At 48.5% G+C, this 11,919-nt stretch overlaps 1 protein-coding gene across 2 annotated transcripts in view; it reads right to left on the bottom strand.

The window, feature by feature from the left end:
* Gli2 (GLI family zinc finger 2) overlaps positions 1–11,919 on the bottom strand; it is a 216,380-nt gene that overhangs the window by 48,252 nt on the left and 156,209 nt on the right. For both annotated transcript variants that reach the window (XM_028771494.1, XM_028771495.1), the window contains exon 3: positions 4,942–5,047. In XM_028771494.1, coding sequence (XP_028627327.1) covers positions 4,942–5,047 — 106 coding nt within the window. The remainder of the gene's footprint in view (positions 1–4,941; positions 5,048–11,919) is intronic.

Below are 11,919 nucleotides of genomic sequence, written 5' to 3'. Positions count from 1 at the left end.
AGGAGAGGGAAAGAAAGAGGGAGGGAGGGAGAGGAAGAGGGATACAGAGAGGGGGAAAGAGGGAAGGAGGGAGAGAAGGGGAAGGAGAAAGGGGGAGGAGGCAAGGAAGAGGAGCTCAGGCATTCACATGAGCATATGAAGGCCAGAGGTCCACATCAGGTGGCTTCCTCAGTTGCTGTCCAAGTGGAGACAGGATCTCTCACTGAACCCGAAGCATGCCAGTTTTTTTTTGGGGGGGGGAGTTCTAGATAGGGTTTCTCTATGTAGCTCTGGCTGTCCTGGCACACACTCTGTACACCAGGCTGGCCTTGAACTCAGAAATCCACCTGTCTCTGCTTCCCAAGTGCTGGGATTAAAGGCGTATACCACCAACGCCCGGCTTAAAGTTTTGTTTGCTTCTTCTTCTTCTTTTTTTTTTTTGGTTTTTCAAGACAGGGTTTCTCTGTGTAGCCCTGGCTGTCCTGGAACTCACTCTGTAGATCAGGCTGGCCTTGAACTCAGAAATCCACCTGCCACTGCCTTCCAAGTGCTGGGATTAAAGGCGTGTGCCACCACCGCCCGGCTGAGAAGACGATTCTTTAAGAAGCACAAACAAAGCTAATACAGTATAACTCACAAACTGGGGTATGGAGCTAAGAATCCAGAAGAAATCAGTTACATTTCTGTCTGCCCAGCCCTTGGCAAATGGCTAAAAACTGTCACAGGCCCCAGGAATCACAGGCCCCAGGATGATGCTAGTAAGTCACAGGTGGCATGTTTGTCAACACCTATGACCTTGGAAAAGTCATCTTCAAATCCCACAGACTAGAAAGTTAGCTAGCTGAGCACAGTCACAGCAAAGAAACGAGCATCTTAAGTGACAGTGTGCCAATTTACGGGCTGACATAGCCATTTGTATGCTCTTGCTGGGGACAGGGAGGGACTTATGTATGTAAAACGGTTCCCTCGAGGGGACTTGGGGTAAGGTGTGCCCACCTGGTATTCTTTCTCCTTCCTTAACACTCCAGTCCAGTGTGTTGACTTCCCATGAGCTGAGATCTATACCCAGAGCCATCTGTCCCCAACCAGAGCCTTTCTGCCCTCTATGGAGAGTGTGACCTTGCCATGATTACCAACTACGTTCAACCCAGGACCAAGTGATCTGCAGGGAGCCATTAGCTGTAGTCAGACACAGAAGGTGGGGTGGTTGGAAATCATGGAGGGCCAGGCCTGGTGCCAGACAAGAGATGACAGGAGTCTGGCTGTTCTGTTTTTGAGACAAAGTCTCATGTACCTCAGGCTGGCCTCAAACTCTATAGCTGAGAAGGATGACCCTGGACTTCTTTCTGACCCTCCTGCTTCTACCTCCAGAGTGCTGAAATTACAGACATACACTCCCACACCTGGCTTAGACCGTGTTAGGGATGAAACCCAGGACACCGTGTGTGCCAGGCAGCACATAACCAACTAAGCTCCATCTCCAGCCCCTTTCATCCTATACCCATGTCTTAAAGACGCTTGCTCCTAGGATCTAGCTCTAAATATTCTGATTTTTCAAGTCTAGGATGAGACCTGGGGATCTACTTCATTCTAAGCTTACACAGGTCAGTTTTTAGGGACCTTCCTATTTCTTTGACACCCAGGAAAGAAGAGCAGAGCTGCATGTTAGCTTTCTGCAATCATGGAGTCAGCTACCCTCTCAACAACAGCAATGCCACCTCGGAAATGGGGGCCATTAAAGTCCCTGTTGCTCTCCCACTCAGAGCTGAGGCCCACCTGGTTGACCTAAACCCCATTCATATCTATTTTACAGATGGCATGGGGCACATTGCTGGGGAGAGAGAGACTATGACCTCTCAGGCACAGAGACCCATGTCCTTAGATGACACGGTGCCTCATTTGCTGCATGCCGCGCGTGTAATTAGACACACTGGTGGTAGCAGGCAGCCTGCAACGCAGGCTTGATGGATTGGGGACTCCACCAGGCTCGGACTACATTAATCACAGAAGCCAGAACTGTGGGGTCATTTTTCTTGCAGGGTTTGTCTAGCTCTCACCTGGGATAAGGGGAATATGGGAACGAGGAGGTACGCCTCCCAGTCCTGAAGCTCTTATCATGGTCCTTCTTGATCTTCTTGTGGAGACTAACTATCCTAAGCTTATCAAGGAGTCCCCGAGGCCTGCCTCAGCAGAGCATGGGTCCTAGAACTCTATGCTGCTTCCTGGCAGTGAGGCTGACAAGCAACACCCTCCTAGGCAATGTCCCACAGTCTGGTCCCCTAGATCTCACAGAAGCATGTGGGCCCACCTCCCAGATTCTACACCGGGGCTTGGTGATATCAAACGATGTAGCACCCAAGGAGGCACTGCATATTGATCTACTGAACCTGTCAATGTCATCTGCAACATAGGGGATTGGGAGAGGATGTTGGGATGTAGAGATGATTCTGGATCCAGCTGGATCGTCTCTAAAAGCAACAGCAAATGTCTTTGATGAAGCCACAGGCAGGGGTCTGAGTGTTCAGAGAGAAAACAGAGAGAAAACTGTAGCAGGAAAGGAGACTCATATGCTTTCCAGGGGAAAGGCAGTACGGTGTGAGGTTGGGGTTGCAAGTCAAAAGATGCAGGAGGCTCCCAGAAATGGGGAAAGATAAAGGTATGCTCCCTCCAGAAGTAACTAGCCCTGTCCACACCGAGTAAGACTTAGTTCTGGTCTCCGGCCTCCAGAACTGTATGACAATACACTTGTGCTGTCTTAAGCCACAGAGCTGAATATCTGTTATAGCCACAGGAAATGAACACACATTCCTCAGGTATCCAGTCCAGTGCAAAGGGCATGGAAGTCAGTGAACAACACCGTAATTCCCCACGTCTAAGGGGCTAGAGAGATGGCTCAGTGGATAGCAGCATCTGATGTGCAAGATGTGGACCTGTGTTCTAATCCCCAGCACCCGCTAGCAAACTGAGCATGGCTTGTGGATCCGGAAGTCCACTGTGGGAGAACAAGAGGGTTACAGAAGCTTGCTGGCCGTCAGCCTAGCTTCAGGTTCCAGGGACAAATCCTGTCTCTAGGGAGTAAGGAAAGTGATGGAGAAGGATATCTGATGTCCTCCTCTGGCTTAAACACACACGCACATGCACATGCACACAGGATCCTGAACAAGGAAACACAGATTTACAGGAAAACTATCCACATTCGTATCAGATGTGTGGGTTAGTTCACTGTACTGGTATTGGATGATGCAGGATGTTAATGTCTCAATAGCTGGGTGGAGGGCATGTGGTTTATCTTGTCCAATTTTTACAGCATTTGCATTCCTGATTTTATTCCAAAATAAAAACAATTTTAATTAATTTAAAGGTTATTGTGTATGTGTCTTGTGTATTATCTTTGCATATGGGTATTATGTGTGCCACGGTATACATGTGTAGAGGTTAGACAACAACTTTGGGGGGTTGCTTCTGTTCTTCTACCTTTACACGGGTTCCAGGGATTGATCTCGGGCTACCAGGCTTGCACTGCAAAACACTTACTCATGGACCCATCTTGTCATTCCCCAATGTTAAACTTAAAATTTGTCTAAAAAGAAAGCCAAAGTCCCAGGCTAGAAGTCTAGTAGGCAGGAGGTGTCCTGAAACAGGTATCACTGGACAGCTGGCTGGCATACAGCGAAAGCGCAATGCTTTGAACATCTGGGCACTCAGGTATGCCGACTAATTTTATTCTACTGGGAGCTGGAGTCTCATAGGTGAGGCACCAGTGGGGATTCTCTGCTCAGCACCCTCTGTGTACCTACCATGCCTCTGTCATTGTAGGTACAGCAGCCCAAGGGAATCTCAGAGTCTACATGACCTTGCTCTGCTCTGGCAATGGTGTTGGAATTCTGAGCTGAATCCCACACAGGGAGGGACACCCTGTTCTCCTCAGGAGCTGGCTTTGAAGCTGAGGGGTTTCAGATTGGGCAGGGAACAGGAGCCAGTCATCCAGACAAGTGACAGGGACTATTTATCAGCACCACAGACAGTAACTTGATGTGGACAGGTGAGGAGGTCTGAGAAGAGTGGAAGGGAAAGGGGACAGACAGAGGGACTCACTTCCTACACCTGGAGGGCTGAGTTAACAGCCAAGGCCCAAACTTCCGTGATCATTAATTCTGTTGTTCAACTTGAAAATCTAGAACCTCATAGGAGACACAGTACATCACTGTAAGGGCTTTCTAGATTGGGTTATCTGGGGAAAAACTGCCCTAACTGTGGGTGGCACGATTACCTGGGCTGGGGCCCCACGCTGAAAGAGATAGTGGGGGGGAAAGCAACTGAGCATCTATCCCTCTCAGCATCCTGAATGTGGGTGCCATGTGACCAGCTGTCATGACTTCACCACAACGGACTCTCAAAACATGAACCAAAATAAACTTTCCTTCCTTTGTTGCTTCGGTCAGCTACTTTATCATTGCAATAATGAAAATAACTGGGTCTCTCCTCTGGTGGGAGACCAGGTGCTGCAGAAGGGGGTGGGGCTCGGAAAGAACCAAACACCAAGAGAATGAACATCAGCCAGGGCTAGAGGTCTCCAATGGAATCGATGAGTCACATCAAGGTGTTGTCATTCTCCTTGGGGACCTGGTGGTGGGAAACAGTGAGAGACCTAAAGGCGTCACTCTGAGCCTGTTTTACAGAGTGTGCCTCAGCACATCTTTGATAGTAGAGCGGGGGACTCCAAAGCACTGCACCAGAGCAGCCTTTACTTGAGATTACATTGTAGGGACCAACAAGGAAGCCTAGAGCTGTGGACCATGGTGATGATACATGATCCAAGCTTGCTACTCAGAAGAAGCCAGAGTGAGGCTAACATGCGCTCCTCACCAGCTCATGGGTTCACAGGCACAGCACTTTGGTGACCTATAAGGACAGAGGCAAGCAGCTGCACAGCAGGAGCAGTGGATGGAAGCCAACACTTACCCGTGCACACCGTGGACAGAGTGAGGGTCATAATGGTACCTTCCCTCCTGGTGTCTCATGTCAATCGGCAAAGGCGCGTGGAAAGACGGCAGGAGCTGCTGAGGAACTGTGGAGAGGGAGGGAGAGAGAGAGAGAGAGGACTTCAAAAACTTTCCCCCTCCCTGGAAAAACAATTTTCAAAAGGCTTTAAGCTCCATGAATTCCTGAGCAAGAGTGGCCAGGACAAGGGGCTCCATGATGCCTGTGCTATCACACACCCACGAAGGGGGATGAATAAATAATCAAAGCCAGCCTTAGAATCCTACATCTTCCACATAAAAGATCCCCAGCCGAGCTCTTGACAAAGACAAGCAGCTCAATGCTCTTTGAACTTGGGGAACCCAGCTTGGCTGCAAATCAGGGCTGACAGTGCTGACAGACTCTGACTCCCGCCAGCTTCTGCCCACCCCGGCTTGGCTGCGTGTGGCTTCAGTAGCATCAGGTACCAGCCTCAGATCCACTGTGCACACAGGCTGGACATATTTACCTAGAACCATCTGTGAAGTAAGGCCCAGCTTGGGGGCGTCTGCTTTAGGTAGCTAATTCTCTACTCAGTGCCTGTGTGTGGTGTGTGTTCACATATGTCCACATGCATGTGGAGACCATAGGACAACCTCAGGTGTTGCTCACTTTCAGGTACTATCCAACTATCTACACTGTTTTATAAGACAAGATCTCTCACTGGGTTTTTGCATTCACTGTTTCAGCTACACTGGCCTGCTAGCGAGTCCCAGTGATCCTCCTGTCTCTGCCTTCCCAATGCCAGAATGGCAAGCACATGCCTCCATACCAGGCTTCCGACATTTGTGATGGGGATTGAGTTCTCATACTTATGCAGCAAGATCTTAACTACCACCCCAGCCCCCAACCACCATCAACTTAACTCTTTTACCACAATGCCATAGAAGAGAATTTTCTAGTGTAGTAACAGAATCTGTTTACAAAGAATAGCCTTAATTCGGCAAATCAATCAAGGTGCACCTAGCAGCCCTGATGATGTGGAAGTCACGGCAGATAGACTAGGCCCTGCTTCCCTGGGCCAGTGGCCTTCTGACTGAGGAAAGAGTCCACGGGAGGAATGAGGGATGCTCCAGCCCTTAGCCTTTTCCCAGCCTACTTGTTAAAAGGTCCTGTTTTCCTAAAGCCTATAATTATGTTTGCCTCTGGGGCACCCAGGCATTTTCTTTCAATAAGCAAAGAGCATCCTGCAATTACCACGATGATTTGTTGAGCGCAGGCCAAGTGTAGACAGGGGCTGACTCAGCTCCAAACTGACACACACGTGTTGGTGTTTTCAGTTCTGGAGGCAGCACAGGCACCAAAGGGCTGATAAATAATATTAAGAGTGGAGAGTTGGGGCTGGGGAGAGAGCTCAGTGGACCCAAGTTCAAAGCCCAGAACCCACATGAAAAGCCAGGGAGGTGTTGCACATTCATAAACCCACAAGTGAGGAGGTGGAGACAGGAGGATTTCTACAGCTCTCTGCAGCTTAAACCAATTGCTGGGACCCAGGTCCTAGTGAGAGACCATGTCTCAAAAACAAGGCAGACAGCACTTGAAGAATGAGCAGAGACTAACCTCTGGCCTCCATATGGTGTGTGTGTGTGTATACATGCACCCACACAATACATTTACCTTACATTTATGAACACGCTCACAAATATTTATTATTTTCACGTTTTAAGTAGATAGTTGAGCAGCAGCAGCAGCATAACCACGGTTCAAGGCTGTCACCCCTCCATCCACGGAACTTTTCAACATGTTAAGAGGAAGTGTCTCCATTAAACACTAACAGTCTACTAGTCCCTGTCCCTGACAACAGTCACTCTGCATCTGTCCCTGTGAACTTGATAGCATGTTTATCAGTAGAGTGCTTGTCCTCTTGTGTCTGGCTTACTTCACTCAGCATATGTTCTTGAGGCTCGTCAGTGATTTCTCTCCTTTTAAGGCTGACTGCTGTCCCATTGTTTGAATATACCACATTTTGTTTGTCTGTTAAACTGTTGGTAGACATTTGGATTTAATGCTATCAATTTTGGGGGAGGTGAGAGACAGAGTCCCACACTGTAGCTCAAGCTGTCCTTGAACATATGACAATCCTTTTGTATTTGCCTTCTGAATACTGAGATTATAGCATGAGCTACCCAACTGGCTTTAATGGTAAGAATTCCCAATGAGAGGAAATTTTTATCCTGAATTAAAAAAAATTACTGGTGTGTGTGTGTGTGTGTGTGTGTGTGTATGTGTGTGTGAACCTATTCTGCATGTGTACAGGTATTCTGCCAGAAAAGGCAGTGTACTTAACCACTGAGTCACCTTGCAAGCATCCCCCAACCCCAGCTTTATAAAAAAAAAAAAAAGGGTTCTGGGACCTTAGAGACCAGAAGTAAACATCAGATCCCCCAGAACTGAAGTGACATCAGGCAGTTGTGAACCAGATGATCTGGGTACTGAGAACTAAACTCAGGTCCTCTGCAAGAGCACAACCTGTACTAAACTGCTGAGCCATTGAGCCCAGTCACAGGAGCCCTGCTGTAATAGGACTTCTCACACCCATCCACTCACACTCACACGCTTCCACTCACAGATGCTTGACCACACCCATCACACAGTCTTTGCAGACCAAGTTTTCATCCAGGTAAGTAAAAGGATGCAGGCTGGTACCAGCTCATCTGAAGTCAGACATTTCAGCTCAGTAGGGGCCATCCCCTCAGGCTTCTGTTGGAAGCTTCCAGAAATAAATGCTTGCTCAAAGCTCACAGCGAGGAAGTTTTAGCTTCTGAGAGAAATAGCCCCCATACAGAGGCCCCGGCAGCAGCTGAAGAATACAAAGAGAAACAGAGAAAGCAAGAGCTACCTTTGGCTGAGAAGACAGCTCAGTGGGTAAGTGCACTTGTTGTGTATGCATGGGGACCCAAGTTGCAATTCCCGGCACCTATGTACATAGCAGGGCATGGCCACCTGTAATACAGTGCTGAAGTAGACAAGTGCAGCAAAGTCATTGAGGGCTTGCTAGCTGCCAACCTAGCTCCAGGTTCAGTGGGAAACCCTGTCCAAAGGAATAAGGTAGTGACAAGTGATAAAGGAAGGCACCAGAGTCCTGCTCTGGTCTTTTCGAATGCATGTGCACCTGCACACATGTGCAAATGCACCAGACATATACACATACACCTCTCTACCCATATATAGCTCAAAAAAAAGCCACCTTCAGCCGGCATAGTGAATTTGATCATTCCACACAATGTTTTCATTGTGGTTTTATTTTTTAAGGAAATCTAAATTAAATCATGTCCTCCAGCAGAAACACGCACACACACACACACACACACACACACACACACCCCATATGCCATTTCAAAGAAATGTCTCCCTTTTTAAGTTTTTGAGGAAGAAGCTCAAAGTGGAGAACGCTCAGCAGCCATGTCCTGTCCCTAGAAAAATGCACAGTTTGCACATTTGTTTTTGATCTTGCACAGAAAGTCCCTGAGGAAGTGGAGAGGAGGCAACTGTCATTAAAAGTCCAGCATTTTTGTGTGCTAACTCAAACACCAAATGTTCCCTGGCTGGTAGAGTCTGGTGACGAGCCATATGTGTGATAGGGTCCTGAGGTAACCATTTTGCTGTGTGTGAGGAAGACATTGAAAGGAGATAGAGACAGGTTTTCCTTAGAACCTGAGCTAAAGTGAAGGTCTCATAATGACCACAGTGGTGAATGATGAGGGGTCCTTAAAACTTTCTGGGTCATGAAAGCATGACTCAAAGTCATGACAGAGAGTTCTGAGATAAAGTCACGTATGGCTATACTGTAGACACTGCCTAGAGAAGGGTTCAAGAGACTTCTCGGTGGTGGTCATGACCCAGACGGGACACTGTGGAGACACCCCAGCCGAAAGGATGTCCATTTCCCCAGAGAATGGCCATCTCCAGAGCTTCCTGCCTTTTCAATTATAACCACCAGATGGAATCAGCTTGGAGGACATGTATCCTCTGGGGGTGGGACCAGAGAAGTGTACTTGACAACAGCCAGTGGCGGCCAGGCGACTCCAGGACAAGAGCCTCTGTACAGTGCAGGTGGTGTGCTGGCTGCTCTTCATTGCCAGTGGAATGGGATTTAGAATCACCATGCAATATACTCCCGAGTGTACCAAGGTGTTTCCAGAAAGGTTTACTTGAATGGGAAAAACCAGCCCTGAGTGTAGAACGGTGTATTAGTTTCCTTTCTGTTGCTATGACAAACACCATGAGCAATACCATCTATTGAAGGGAGGGTGTGGTTTGGTTTCCAGTTCCACAGGAATAAGTATCTGTGGTAGTGAGACCTGGCAGCAAGTGGCATGCACCACAGCTGGAGCAGAAGCTGAGGGTTCATGCCTTAAACAGAAAACACAAAGTGGAGAGAAAGAAAACTGGAGTGAGTCTTTAAAGTCTTAAAGCCTGCCTCCAGTGACATGCTTCTCCTAACAAGGCCACACCTTCCCCAAACTCCCCAATTGCTCTGCACCACCAACTGGGAACCAAGTATTCAAATGCTCACACTATCGGGTAGGCTGGAGTTCTGGACTGAATACAAAGGAGGAAACAAGCTAAGGGTCAGAACCCACCTCTCTCTGCTTTCCAAGTACAGATGCAAAGTGACCAGACAATCCACTTCCTGCTTCTGTGCCCTCCCACCATGACAGGCTGTGAACCAGGCCCTTCCTTCCTTGGAGGGTTTCTTAAGTCATTTGTCAGGTATTTTGTCCCAGCAACAAGAAAATTAAGTAATACAGCAGGGTGTTGTGTTGAGGCTCAAGCATGTATATAAATGTAGCCTGCTGGGTAAGCAGGCCAAGGACAGGCAGCCGGCTGAAGTCCAGAGTTCTGTGGATTCCTGGGGCTCCACTAACCAGCCAGTCTAGATGAATCAATCAACCAGTTCCAGGTTAAGGAGACACTGTCTTCAAACAAACAAACAAACAAACAAACAAACAAACAAACAAACCAAGATGCAAAGGACAGGATTCACAGCTTTGCAGAAAAGAGCATTGACGAATGGATTCTTCTGGCTTCTCGTCACGTTCCCAGGTACAATCCCCAGAAAGCCTAGGCTGGCTACTCCACATGAGCTTCCCTAGTACCCATGGCCTCCTCGGTGTACAGGATGCACGGAACGAGGGGATGTGCAAGGGAGCTCCTTATTTGTCAGATGTCTAACAGGTGGTCTTGGAAGCATTAAGTCACCTAGACTTTTCACTAGTGTAAAGACGAAGGAGTGGACCAGGGCTGGGGAGCCCTCACTGAGCTGGGCTTGTCCTCAGTCCACTTGGAAGTTTAGACAGCCTCCAAGGCTAGCCCATCAGTCAGGTGGAGTCAGGCAACCAAGTGCTCAAGGCCCATGCCTCAGAGCTACAACGGCTGGCACTCAAACAGTCTAGAAGCAAGGGCTCCTCAGCCCTCCAGACCGAGCATACCTGTCTTCAGGACCCTGCACAAATGGCATGTGTTCCTAGCCACAGGACAAGCTGCTTTTGGAGGCCCCTACGGGAGTGACTACCTCACAAAGATACTTTTTAATAACTATGATATCACAACATGTGATTTAAAAGTGTTACAGTCTCGGTTGGAGGCGGGGCTTAAAATCAGGCCAGACATTCAAACAGCACAAGCTGACTGTTGTCCAGCAGGCTAAATGAGAAGCTGGCCCTCCCCCTGGCCTACCCTGGTCAGGGAATTACTGACAATATAGTTGTTGGAAGAGTGCATGGGGCTGGGCTGTAGCCAGTGTGAGCTATTCCATGTGGACAGTACCCTGAAATTGAGCTCAAGCCTGGGAAGGCAAGAAAGGAGAAAAGTATACTACCAAGAATACTCCAGAAAATGCCACAGAAGAGGCCAACTGAAGCCTCGGGGAGGATAGACCGTGCAATCTCTCCCTTTAAATGATGTTCCCGGAATAACAGGGAACAGGCCACAGGAACAGACTGGGGGCCATCCCAGAGTCTTGTGATGGGTAGTATTGAAGCAGACATCTCAATGAATCATCCTATGCCTCAGTTTCCTCATCTGTGAAATGAGGGCAGTGACAGGGCAGAGGGACACAGAGTGTGTGAGGCATATGGCGAGCAGGAGAACCAGTGTAGCTATCTGTACTGCCAGCTCTGCTGGGCTCCCTCCTCTTCAACAGGGGTGAGGACACAGGGGAGCTTTACAGGACCCCTGGGAAACCCCCCCAACCCATCGTGGGGAATAGCATGGCCTCCTCACCAGTTCTAGTTGACCAGTGGGGTCCCAGGTTGACAACCTCTGCTGTCACTTAGACACTGTCCAAGTGTCTCCTTTCCTTTTCTTCCTTCCTTCCCCCACATCCCTCTGTTTTTGAAACAAAGCCTCTCTCCGGGTCCTGGAGCTCAGTCATCAGGTTAGGCAGGCTGTCCAGTGAGCCCAGCAGCTGCCTGTTTCCATATCCCCAGCAGTGAGGTTATAAACACACCATGCCTAGTATTTTTTCCAGTGAACATCAGGTATCAAACTCATGTTCCTATGTTTGCAAGGCAAGCTCTTTGTCAACAGAGCCGTCTCCTCAGACCCAGGTTGGGGAATCTTAGGGCCAGAAGAAACATTAGGAATAGTTAATCCAGAATAAAGGGCGCAATTGTTTAGGTCACAAAATCTGTTTTCTAGAAAGTTGTGTGATGGTCCCCAAAACAATCAGTAGATTTGAAACACAGAGGATTGTCATTCTAGGGACTCTGGGATCTTGCAAAAAGCATGAATCCGTTGCTGAAGTGACTGTCTTACAAACATAAGGACCAGAGTTTGATCCCTAGAATAGAATCCACATAAGAAAAGCCAGGTGTAGTGGTGTGTTTTTGATCCTGTAGCTGGGGAGGCAAAGTCAGGCAGATCCCCAGGGTTTGCTGGCCTGCCAGCCTAATCCACTTGGTGAATTCCAGGCCAGTG

Source organism: Grammomys surdaster, unplaced genomic scaffold, assembly GCF_004785775.1.
Source record: "Grammomys surdaster isolate TR1022 unplaced genomic scaffold, NIH_TR_1.0 208, whole genome shotgun sequence".
Lineage (NCBI taxonomy): Eukaryota > Metazoa > Chordata > Mammalia > Rodentia > Muridae > Grammomys > Grammomys surdaster.
Note: the sequence above shows the minus strand (reverse complement) of the source record. Positions and strands in the feature narration are given on the sequence as shown.